Below are 13,021 nucleotides of genomic sequence, written 5' to 3'. Positions count from 1 at the left end.
GGGCAGTCTCTTGTGATTCGAATGGGGCTTGGTCAGTAGTTGCTTCCCCTTGAATTCAGTGCTGCCTAGAATTCATGCAGCTTCCATGTGGAAAGACCGGTCTCTGGTGAAGCTTACACTTACATGGGCATCACATTTAAATATGTTATGAGTTGGCACAAGCCATTTCATCATAAATTAATCCGTTGAGCTGAATTTACATTACTTGCTAAGCCCCATCCCAGTGGTGGGTTGCTACCAGTTCGCCCAAACCGGTAGTAGCGGTGGCGGAAGGCTCCACCCACCCACCTGGGCGTCATCAAATACGCTCTGCGCAATGTGCAGAAGTGGCACATGCGCAAGCAAAGCAAGCATGCATGTGAGAGCAAACCGGTAGCAAAGGAAGTAAAATCCGCCACTGCCCCATCCCCATTAGCCAAGATTACTACTAACTGAACATCCCCCCTTAAAAGTTATGTACATGCATCCTTATGTTGAATGCAAGTTGTTAAGTCTCATGATTTGAGTAAAAATGTCAAAATGCTCATTTTATTTTTCGTTGCCCCTCCTCGCCCCCTTTATGGAAACAAAGGAATAACTTAATAAGCCTGTTGTATGAAGATATCCATGTTGCGTTCTCTGTGTTTTCAGTAGCATTGTCTCTCATTTGGTTAAGTGTGATGAGAGCAGCAGACTCCATCCTTTCCATAACTTTTTTGTTTATCCATGTTTCCCCCATCACCCCATTTCCAAATTTTGCTCTCAACCCACTCACAATGACCATTTTTTTTTGCCTGCCATGTTGCTCTTCCTTAGTATGTATGTAGTGTGTGTGTGTGTGCGTGTGTGCGTGTGTGCGTGCGCACGTGCAGGGGTGGGCTGCTGGGGGTTTGCAGGGGTTCGGGACAACCTCTAGCTATGATTCTGTGCAGTTCGAAGAACCCCAAAATCCCATTCCTGTCTGGCCCCGCCTACCCCACCCCACCCCTCCCAGGAGTTCCCACGTGGCCCGTTTTGGATGCAGGTAAGTGCAGGGTGCATGCAGAGGCTCGGGAAGGGTGAAAAACAGGCCTGCCAGAAATTCTGGCCCGTTTCTGGCTTCCAGAGAGCCTCCGGAGCCTGGGGAGGCTGTTTTCGCCCTACTAGAGGCTCAAGGAAAGCCTCTGGGGCCCAGGGAGGGCAAACTGTGGTACAGGAGGCCAACAACCGGGCAGAGAACCCCATGGTAAAATTTTTGAAGCCCACCCCTCTGTGTGTGTGTGTGTGTGTGTGTGTGTGTGTGTGTGTGTGTATCTGGCATCACATTCTTCGCGCTGGCCTTGAGTATGTTAACGTCAAAACACTGAAATTGCACTTAAACAAAGCAACATGGTAGCAATTGTGGCCTCCAAATACAGAGCCATGGGTAAATCAAACTGTGGCTTTCTTCTGCATCTTCCTACATCTCCTGCAGTTACGCTATGAACTTCATTCTTACATCCTAAATACCAATGATGTTGCACAGAGCTCTTCGTTAGACATCTCTCCATCACACTGTCCATCTCACAGAAGGAGCTTCACTCTAGAATCTGGTGCCCCAAACTTTGGTGCAGTTAGCAAGGGGACAAAGCAGGGGTGGGTTCTAATTTTTTTTACTACCGGTTCTGTGGGCGTGGCTTATTTTGTGGGTGTGGCTTGGAGGTCATGTGACTAGGTGGGCATGGCTAGCTGGTCAGAGTCATTTCGGGAAGGTCCTCGCACTTACGACCTGACTCATTTGTTTGCTTTTAACACTGATCAGCTGTAGGGCGGCCCTTTGAAGCCCCCCGGCAAGAGTTTAAACAGTTTTTTTCCCTCTAGTCATCAGCTGGGACTCAGGAGGCAGCAATAGATTGGGGGTGGGACCAAATAAAAGGTAAGAATAACGTGGGTGGGGGGGTGGGAGGGCGGGGGGGGAAGAACCTGTTCAGTGACATCATATCGTCACCGCTACCGGCTCGGCCGAACTGGACTGAACTGGGAGAAACTCACCACTGGGACAAAGCAAAAGAATGTATTATGAACATTTTCTGACAGTAAGTGGAAACCTACTGAACGAACCAATGAAAGAACAAAGAAGATGAGGTGTTTTTTTTTTAAAAAAAACAATTCTTTGATACATGAGAGGTGAAACAGACTGCAACAAGCTCCATTTTCAAACTTTACATCCTTTTACCCACTTTTTCATATCTTGGTTTTCACAGTGCTTTTTCCACTGTTGCCTGTATTAAGAGAAAAGGAATCAGGTAATAAACTGCATATGCACATGTAGTATTTTGGTACAAAGCACAGTATCATTAAAAAATGCCAATGCTTTTCTCCCAGTGGTAGGTTCATCCTCCCCCCCCCCCCCCGCCACCCTTTACTACTGGCTTTCTGCAGGCTGATGAAAGCAATTTTATTAGATGGGTTTTTGAATCCTGTTAGTGGCTTCAGATAGCCATTTTCAGTAGCAATCTTATTGGTGGGCTGGATTTTAAAATATTTAATTTGTCATTTTATTCTGATAGGTTTTTGCAGCCTTATTTCGTTTCACTTCTCTGAAAGTCTTGCGTATAACTTAATCATGCATATGGATACGTTTCATAAATGAGTCTATAAGATTAAGTGTTTGCATCTTTGGAATTTGCTGGCTGGGTTCAAACAATTCTGTAGACTAAATTAAAATGGAGTTGCTGTTGTGGTTCAGCATATTGCAGTGATCCACCACAATTTTAGTGACTTGTGTAAACTAGGCCATCATGTTAAGCGATAAAGTAACATTTATGTGTACATAGACATAGTGTCAACTTGCAAAGCTTTCAAGTTGCCATAAGCAACTCATGGCTCATGAATTAATTAGGGCATCTTTCGGAAACTTCACACATAGCAAGCTCTTTGGACATTATAATTGTGTTTTTTAACTTTTTTTCCTTCTTACTTAGGCTCCCATATCTCTATCAGCCTGAATATAATTGCCTCTCCCAGCAACTAAAAACTGTTTTTTTAGCTATTTTGCTGTGAAAAGTAGCATTAGGAACTCTAATATTTGTTTCTTTAGAATCCCTCTGAAGTAGATGCCACATGCCGAACCAGATGTGGGAAATCAGCTGTTCTTTTTGCTGAAAATCCCGATAGATTACAGCAGAAATACTTACCTAATACTAAAATATAAATTATTTGAAAACTTGAGGAAATAGGCACAAAAGAGGTAGGATTTCTATATCTTTAGTATAGCCCTCATTTTTCTCATTCCGTTAGTTGCAGTTTTACATATCAGCAATGAGAAAATAAGAGATTAGATTTTGCAATTTATAGTAAAGAGTTTCATATATTTATAGTTTGGGTCATGTGATTCTCCTTGAAGATGACATTTGGAGTGGGTTTTTTAATGTTATGAATATGAAAAATTGCAGACATGTATTTGCATATGCATAAAGTACATTTTTCCCAAGGTTTTCTTATCCACAATTTTATTATCTGCAATTGTTAAAAGTTAGGGTTGAGATTAAGAACACCCACAAATTACAAAGTTCAACTGTATTTCATAAAAAGGAATAATGAAGCTCAAGTTATTTAAAAGAGTTGGGAGAGGGAATTGCTAGGCAATCTGTACCCACAGATTTTTCCTTCCTTTAAAGCAACTCGTAATGGACATGCACCCATAGTCTCTATCACATTTCTCTATTATATGGGAATTTTTTGTCATTTTGGCAACGACAGCTTCACATACAAAATGCAAGTGAAAAAAAGTTACAGTGTACCTCAGTAATCATCGTTAATTGGTTCCAGAAGACATAATGAGTACCAAAAATGATGAGTACCAAACATTTTTTCCCCATAGGGAATAATATATAGAGTCACAAAGCAACCGACACCAACAAATTCTAGTTTGTGCGTTGAGTACCAAATAATGAGTACCAGGACAAATTTTTCACATCAACATGCATTGAGTACCAAATTCGATGAGTTTCAAACCAGTTAAGTACCCACATACCCCTGTACCAGTTTAATATTAGCCATAAAGGACAAGAGAAGGACAGGACAGAAACCAGCAATTCTATATGAAAACATAGTTCCAAAGGACATATTGGGCTAAATCACATGTAGATAATGAGGTTGAGATAGACAGCCAGATATTCTTCAGTATTTGGGGTACAACCCACAACCTAGAACAGGGGTTAGCAACCTGCGGCTCTGGAGCCGCATGTGGCTCTTTCAGCCCTCTGCTGCAGCTCCCTTTCGCTGGTTGGCTCCACAATTGATAGGGCTTTCAATTAGGACAGGTAGAGGAAAAAGGATGCTGCGCTAGGAGAAGATTCTATGGTGGGGGAACCAGACTTCCAGTCGGCTCCAGAATTGAATTTAGGGCTTCTAGTTAGGACTCTTTTGAGTGTTTAAGGTTGCCGGCCCTGACCTAGAACAAAGCTTATTAGGGAAGTAGTCTAAAAGAGATCCCCATCCATGAACCCAGTTTTTTTTTTCTTAAAAAAAAAAACTGATCTAAGGCATTCAGGCAATACCAGACTGCCCATCTGTGAGCTAAGTGAGATCGTCCCAGTCTACAAAAATCACAGAGAGGGGTCTACTTATCATTAGACAGAAGCAGCCATTTGTTCTCCTACCAGGCAGCCATGCCAGTAGAGTCTTTCACAATCATTTTGGCACAGTTGATGTCATCTTCAAGATCAGGATTCAGCAAATCTTAAGAGGGAGAGAAAGAACACAAACAACAGAGGAAGATAATAGAAATGTGTGAACAAAGGCAGCAGACACAAAGCTGGAAGAAGCTCTTCGAGGCAGAGAAAAGACTACAGGTAGTCCTCGACTTACAACAGTTCATTTAGTGACTATTCAAAGTTACAACGGCACTGAAAAAAGTGATTTAGGACCATTTTTCACCCTGATGACCGTTGTAGCATCTCCATGGTCATGTGATCAAAATTAAAATGCTTGGCAACTGGTTCATATTTATGATGGTGGCAATGTCCCAGGGTCATGAGATCATCTTTGCAACCTTCAACGGGGAAATCAGATTCACTTAACAACCATATTACTAACAACTGCAGTGATTCACTTAACAACTGTGGCAAGAATGGTCGCAAAATGGGGCAAAATTCACTTAACATCTGTCTTGTTTAGCATTTTGGGCTCAATTGTGGTTGTAAGTCAAGGACTACCTGTATTTATTTATTTCCGGACTTTAAAAAATGCTGTTTCCATGGAGACTCCTGTTGGGTTTATAAAATAATCTAGCTCTAGTCAAGCTTTATTTACACCATAAAAAGCTCAACAATCTCAGTCAATAGCTTGGCAAAACCGTTTGCTGCCTTCCCAAAGTCTATTAGGGAAGGCATACTCCAGATCTCCAGAGGAAAATGATTCCATAGGAGTGGAAGGAAGAGTGACAAGGATTTTATCCTGGTCCCGCTTCCCAAAATCTCACACAGGAGGCCAATCAACAGCTCAGTTCACCATCAGTTCCAACATACACCAGATATTCTGTCCACCCCATCAAAGTTCCCAGCACCAGGGCTTGAATGTGATCTCTCCTGGCAGAGGTATGATCCTAGCAGCAACCTTGGTGAAGTTCTTTCCTTTTTCTAAATGTGCTTCTGATGGTGATGACCCCGAGAGGACAGCATCTCCTATAGCTTTGAATTCGCAGGGGTTTCAAATAATCCAGTCTTATACAAGACTCTATAAATCATAATCAGCAGTCTGAATTGTGTCTAGAAGGAGCTTGATTGTCAAGGCAGCTTCAGGATAAGGAATAATGAAAGCATTTCTTTTGAGGCTCGGTGGTCTGGTTTGGTCAGTTGAATTAGACAGGTAGGTGCATATCTAGGTTGCAATGTGCCTCTCAATCTTTTTGCCTGAACCACAAGATGGGTGGCAAATAAGTTTGATAAATAAATAAACCAACAAATAACCTAGCAGACATCTAAAACTTTGTATTTAAGATTGGAAGCCCAACCGCTCCAGCTTATCAGTTGGAGTCTCCTTATCATTAATGACCAATAACTGTTTTTGCCAGCAGATGAACTAAAAGACTAGTAATAAAAATGAATTCCTTATACTCCTTGGGATGCTCAAACTTATGAGAGCTAGAACCTCCCAATTGGAAGAGGAAGCCATCTATTGAAATGAAACTAATTTATATGAGACATAATTATAAGTCCAATTAAACAGCACTGCTTCCTCTTAGTCCCCAAATTTTAATTTATGCTTTTCTCCATAGGTACAAGCCTAGCTATCCGTACATGTTTCTACAATTCCTGAGCAGGTCAGTGAAACTGGAAATGTTCAGTTCAGGTTTTCATGCCCACATAGGTAATCTGTATACATGCATAGACAGTGGTGGGATTCAAATAATTTAACAACCGGGTCTCTGTCCTAATGACCAGCTGGGTAGGTATGGCTCGGTGGTCATGTGACCGTGTGGGCGTGGCCAACTCAACATCACTCACATCGATGGGTGCTTCGCCTTAGCTGTTACAATGTAACAATGTAATGTTAACCAGAGAGCAGTGGTGGGTGTGGCTTGGTGGGTGTGGCAGGAGAAGGATACTGTAAAATCTCCATTCCCACCCCACTCCAGGGGAAGGTTACTGCAAAATCCCCATTTCCTCCCAATCAGCTGGGTCTTGGAAGGCAGAGAATAGATGGGGGCGGGGCCAGTCAGAATTTTTACTACCAGTTCTCCAAACTACTAAAAATTTCCACTACCGGTTCTCCAGAACTGGTCAGAACCTGCTGAAACCCATCTCTGCCAGAGAGGCAGTTTCTGTAAGCAGGGCAATAAAGATTAGACTAAAAACAACACCAGAATGTTTCCTTCCTGCCTTCCTTACAGGATTAGCCTTGTAAAATGGAAAAAAACAAAAACAAAAAAAATTTCTTCCAACAACCGGTTCTCCGAACTGCTTAGAAAGTTAACAACCAGTTCTCCCGAATAGGTGCGAACTGGCTGAATTCCACCACTGTGCATAGATCATTATGAGGTAAAGTTGAGGTATAGAACTTCAGAAGTCAGACTGCCTCTGTAAGTGATCTCCCAAATGAAAAGGACATATAATTCTCCATATTTAGAAAGCCAGTGGACTAGTTCTAGGCTGGACTTCCAAGCCTAACTACTTTTGCAGCATCAAAGCTGGGCTGTTTAAATCCAGCCAATACATTTTAACAATTTTATGTACTACATTAAAGGAACATTTGTTTTGAATGGGGAGAATTTACCTGCAGTTTGAAGTTAGAAACCCCAGTTAGTCAACCTAATTACTCTGAATCTGTATCTCAGCTTATACAGGGCAAAGAAGGAACCTAGAAGCAACTTCCTAGAGATTTGATTATTATTTATGGTTAATTTTAGAGATTATTTATGGTTATCCTTCCTAAACACATTACAGCAACATCTCTGAAGTGATTCGTATGCCTGACAGCGCCACCAAATACAAAGCAGGTGAAGGCCAACTGATACATTCTAGAGAGTTCCATAGTCCCTTCCCATTAAACATGCTAGAATGGGCTGAAGAGAATGATGATCTAAAAAAAAGAAAGAAAGAAAACCCAGAGAGCATTTAGTTACCTTTTTCTCAATTAAATATTTGACACACACCCCCACACCGATCTGTAATTTAAATAGCCAGCAGATGGCGATGTTTCAATACTTCTTGAGCGGTACAATTGTTTTGATTGGGGTGGTGGTGTCAGAGGAATTACCATTATATATGGTGATGTACAGAAAAATTAAGGAAAGAAAGCAAACAATAGTTTGCCTGCTTGCTATATTTGGGTAAAAAAAAAAAGATTTATCATGAACTTTATCTCGGGGAGAGGGGATGCAAGCAACCAAACTTGGTAGGATTCTTTTTGCCAAGGGTTCAGGTCTCCTTACTGGCATTCTGAATCTAAATTTAAATCTAAACTTGAATTTTGCACAGGCTCATTATCATTGGCTGTAATGGTTTCCAACATTACAATATAAAAATGCATTCATAATGTACATAATAGCAATAACACTTAGACTTATACACTGCTTCACAGTGCTTTACAGCACTCTCTAAGTGGTTTTTACAGAGTCAGCATATTGCCCCAACAATCTGGGTCCTCATTTTACCAACCTCAGAAGATGGAAGCCTGAGTCAAACTTGAGCCTGGTGAGATTCGAACTGCCAAATTGCAACCAGCAGGCAGGCAGCAGAAGTAGCCTGCTGTACTGTATTCTAACCATGGCTCTTAATAATGGTTCTTAGTAACTTGAGGTATGTCAATATATTAAGATGTTTACTATTCTTATTTTGATTTGAAAACTTGCCATTTAACCATTAACATCCTATTCAAGGTTATTCACTTTCCAGAACATTGCTAAAAAGTCCACCCCATCTTCCTTTGTTGTTGTTGTTGTTATTTTATTTTTTCTAGGGCACAAATCCACCTTGTGTGTGGGGAAGGATGGAAACTGACCTGAGCAAGCTACGTCACAAATGGCCTTTGATAAGGCATTGTTTTCTTTACACCATAAACCACTGTTGATATGGAAGATGCCATAGTCTTTGGTGCCACCTTTGTGCCGATCAATGGTGTTGGTGTCAAAGCCAGTTTCATAAAATGCCATGCAGATCCCTACAAAGAAGAGAAATCAGAGAGGTTCCTCATGAGTTCATTTTACAACCTTCCACTCATTCTGACTTTCTCAATATTCCAAAATGTAACCAAGAGGCAAGATCCAGCCTAGAGGCCTAGATATGAAACATATGTCTGCAGAGTGTTCAACTATTTTCATCCCAATATTCTACCAGTATTCTATGACTTGTGGTCCTCTATATTCATGGGACTTCCGTCTCCATTATCCCTACCTTGCATGGTGATGCCAAAGTGCTTTTGTGAAAAAAGCTTTTAAGAAAACCCTCCTTTCAACGTTGACTCTAAATTTGTTTTTAATCTTCCCACTAGACATTTTGAGACAAGCAGCTCTTCCCTCTTTTGAAAGACTGTAGGTGTGTGTTATTTAAAAACAAAGAGCAGAGAGGAGTAATATCAAAGGGTTATATGGAAAGCAACATCAACAGACTCTCCATGAACAGGTAATTGGAACTAATCTCTTGCTAATGATCTATGGAAATGGCAAAATGGGCAACAAACTGGTTTACAAAAGGGGGAAAACATTTTTGGGGTTTGAAATCCATTGCCTGACCCCATCCAAAGCAGAATTGCTGAGGACTGGTAAAAAGTCTGCCCAATTTTGCAGTGCTTACCATTTACTTAGAAACAATTCCCTTTCCTTTCAAACTGAAAGGAAATGTTATATTATGTTATAAGGAAAAATCATGTTATATCTTATCTAGAGTTCCAATCCCACTCCCTTTGATTTTTTCAAACGTGAGTGCAGCTGTAGATAAGGAAAGAGCTCAAATTAGTTGGAGGAGCCCCACTAAGGATAAGTTCTTTAGGCATAAAGGACATTGGGAAGAGAGTTTAACAATTGTTCTGAGCCAGGTATTCTACTGAGCTGTCACTTGTAGACACATTATAGAGCAAAACAGTGGATCGTTATAGATGCAAATGACAGTCAGTATGTATAAATGTTAAGGTGTTGGACTGGGACCAGTGATGGGATTCAAACATTTTTACTACCAGTTTCTGTGGGCGTGGCTTGGTGGGCGTGGCTTGGCTTGATGGGCGTGGCTTGGTGGGCATGGCAGGGGAAGGATACTGTAAAATCTTCATTCCCTCCCCAGTCCAGGGGAAGGTTACTGCAAAATCCCCATTTCCTCCCCATCAGCTGGGACTCAGGAAGTAGAGAATAGATGGGGGCGGGGGGGGGGCAGTCAGAGGTGGTATTTACTGATTCTCCGAAATAATTTCCGCTACCGGTTCTCCAGAACTGGTCAGAACCTTCTGAATACCCCCTCTGACTGGGACCAGGGAGCCCAAAGTTGAACCTCAACTCAAGTATACAGCTCATTAGGTGACCTTGGGCCAGTTACTGCTCAGTCTCATCATCTCACACAGTTGTTGTTTGTGAAGACAACTTGAGGGCTACTCTCTCCTCTATGTGCACTATTTAAAGAACTCAGAAGAAAGATGAGATCTACTGGAAAAGTAACAAATTCTACCAATAATAATAATAACAGTAAAATTATTTAGGAAAGATCACACATTGTTTGTTTCTTGTCTTCCACAGCTCTGTCCCTGTCCTAAAGTTTCCTCTATTTGTATCTATTTTATGTATCCAATCCATGTTTATACTTATTACCTAATATGTTCTTGACAAATAAATATATATTAGTCTTTAATTAAAAAATTAATTCTGGCATCAATGTTACTGAATGAGCTGGATGCCTACTCAATGGAATTTGTAAACAATACCCATTCATTTGAGGGCCTTTTGTACTGGTGAGCTTCTAAGGTTTTCTTGACAGAACAATTAATCAGTAGAACAACTTGCTTCCAGAAGTTGTCAATGCTCCAACATTGGACGTTTTTAAGAAGACAGTGGACAAAAATTTTCAGAAATGGTATAAGGTTTCCTGCCTGAGCAAAGGGTTGGACTAGAATACCTCAAAGATCTTATTCTAGTCTAGTCTAGCCTAGCCTAGCCTAGTCTAGCCAGAGGTCAGATCTGGCTAAAACCAATTTGCAACTTCCTCATCTGGTTGATGAGCATAATCAGAAATGGGTAGCTGTTAGCTTCAAGTACCACTATTCAGATCCAGGAAAACAGAGGCATTAATCATGTGAACTTGTGGGGAGAGATCTAAGAAGAAACAAGCTGGAGCAAGTTCCAGAGCAAATAAAGCAGTACCTTCTTATGGAGAAAAAAACAGGAAATACTGCTTAATAAAAACTAGTTGGGCATATTTAGTGTAGGCCATTAGTCCAACTTTCAGTACATGAGCAATATTTTATTCAGTGAGGAACTGCACTCACAACTGGCTAGGCTGTAACCTTCATATCCATCCATCCCATTCTTCTTCAGCACATGAGCCAACTCACAGCGCCCATAGATCTTGGTCTGTATAGTAGCTACAAAGCAAGCTAGAAGAAAAGTCTGTAGGAAGAACGTCATCATCTTGGCCCTGGGATGTATGATAGGAGACAGCTGATCTTTAAATCAGAGCAAATTCTGCAGTCTTAGAAGATCATTCCTTGGGGGGCGGGGGGAGGCAGAAAAATGGATATACAGATTTATTGAAATATAACATTTCAAAAGCAACAAACAGAACTGAAAATACCTTTTCTATCCTCCAAAAATAGAATATTTTCTCTCGCTAGATTAGAATATGAAAATATTTTGCAACACAAGTGTAAACCAAAGAATTGTAGAAGTTCCATGTTGATTGATGTTCAATAACAGATAACCTCATATAAATTATATAGAGAGATAAGCCTATATGTATTGCTGTAAAGTACAACTGATCCTCATTTAGCAACTGGTTCATTTAGCCCAAGAGAAGGACTTTTGGATTGGCTGATCTTTTCTTGAGCTTGATAGCTACACTTTTAAGAGAAAGTGTGACAATGCCTTAAAGCAGAGGTGTCAAACTCAAAGCCCGCAAGCCAGATCCTACCACAGGGTGCTTAGATCTGGCCCACAGGGCCACCCTGGAAACAGCGGACCAGCCCACAGTGCCTCTGCCAGTGAAAACAGAGCTCGGGAGCTCGTTTTCGCTGGCAGAGGGCTGCAGGAGGCCATCACAGTTGAAAACAGAGCTCTCCCTGGTCTCGCCTTTGTCCGCTAGAGACAATGGATCCCCCAGCTCCGTCTGGGCCACCACAGGTGCCCCTGACACAAGTGATGATGAGCTGGCCACGCCCACCCTGGCCACCACCCCCCACCCCCGAGGTCAAACACAACCCTGATGCAGCCCTCAATGAAATTGAGTTTGACACCCTTGCCTTAAAGGCTATCGAAAAAAACATATAAAATGACTTTTTGGAGAATAATATTTTCCCCAAAATTTAGGGTTGCCAGGTCTGCTTCCAAAAAATAGTGGACAAGCGGGGGTGGGTAGGTGGGGTGGTTAAGTAATACATTTTTTAAAAAAAAATTACAATTAAATTATATATTTTCTTACAAACATTTTAACACGCCATTTTAGGTCAGTCGACACAATCTACAATACATTTTAAAAATGTGAACTGTACATAATTTTATAATATATTTTTATTTTAATTTCATCATTAATTTTTTCGGAGAATCGAGTTCAATGGATATTCGATCTTTGTCTCACTCTAATTTATGAAAAAAAAGACAAAATGCGATTCTCCTATCCTTATTCTCTTAGACTGTACAGTTTTAGATTACGTACCATTTCATCATAAAGCTTTTGAATAACAAAAATGTCCACTATTTTGTTAAAAAAAATAGTGAACATAATGTGAAAAAAGCGGACTGTCCGCTCAAATAGTGGACACCTGGCAACCCTAGGCCACCAGCCACAAGAATACAAGGCAAGTGATCAGAAGACACAGCAAATTAAGAAAAAAAGGATGTAGGAAGTTATTTAATATGTAATTATTTTTAAAGGTTGGAAGTCAAGTGAAATAATCTCCCGTTTCTATAGCCATTGAAGCTGCTTTGCTGGAGAATTCCTTCATTCCCGCAACCTGTAAAATGCTCCAGGAGAGAAACAGAGCCCAGAATTTGTAGTATGATGTTCATGTTTGACGTAGGTTACCATCAGTGTGAAGTTGATCCCTAAAGCCACTGATATTAAGAGCATCTGTTATGAACTGTTAAGGAATATCAGGTGGATGTATCCCCCCCTCCTTTATTATCCTCTTTCCTTTCAATGATGAGGCAGCAGAGGATACTGCAACTCAGGTACTTGAGGGGCTCATCCAGTCGCCCCCAACCAACCCACCGAGCTCACCATCTGTAAGAAGAGAAGACTTCTTAGCTCAATAGGTGGCACTGAAACTGGAGGGAACAAATAGCCACCCTTGCTTTGTCATAGAAACTGTAGCTGCCCTGGAATACCAGCCCTCTTCTGCTCTTCAGAACATCTGGGGAATTCTAGAACTGCAGCAATTGTCTGGG

The 13,021-nt window shown here is 41.1% G+C and overlaps 1 protein-coding gene across 3 annotated transcripts; it reads right to left on the bottom strand.

The window, feature by feature from the left end:
* Positions 1-2,147: 2,147 nt before the first annotated feature.
* On the bottom strand, positions 2,148-12,954 carry LOC117675412 (lysozyme C, milk isozyme-like). 3 transcript variants are annotated; one of them, XM_034433997.3, is made up of 5 exons: positions 12,855-12,954; positions 10,909-11,126; positions 8,443-8,601; positions 4,602-4,680; positions 2,148-2,219 (listed from the first exon to the last, which is right to left on the bottom strand). In XM_034433997.3, the coding sequence occupies exons 2-5, from the start codon at positions 11,048-11,050 to the stop codon at positions 2,153-2,155; spliced, it is 447 nt and encodes a 148-aa protein (XP_034289888.2). In that variant the 5' UTR covers positions 11,051-11,126; positions 12,855-12,954; the 3' UTR covers positions 2,148-2,152. The 3 variants fall into 3 exon arrangements, with proteins under 3 accessions (XP_034289888.2, XP_087741164.1, XP_087741165.1); XM_087885038.1 differs by having other exon boundaries at positions 2,148-2,221; positions 4,570-4,680; positions 12,855-12,938; XM_087885039.1 differs by having other exon boundaries at positions 10,975-11,126; positions 12,855-12,938.
* Positions 12,955-13,021: the final 67 nt, after the last annotated feature.

This window comes from Pantherophis guttatus, chromosome 2 (assembly GCF_059756535.1).
Source record: "Pantherophis guttatus breed Tessera chromosome 2, ASM5975653v1, whole genome shotgun sequence".
NCBI classification, from domain to species: domain Eukaryota; kingdom Metazoa; phylum Chordata; class Lepidosauria; order Squamata; family Colubridae; genus Pantherophis; species Pantherophis guttatus.
The sequence above is the reverse complement of the archived record's forward strand: the minus strand, read 5'-3'. Positions and strand labels throughout refer to the sequence as shown.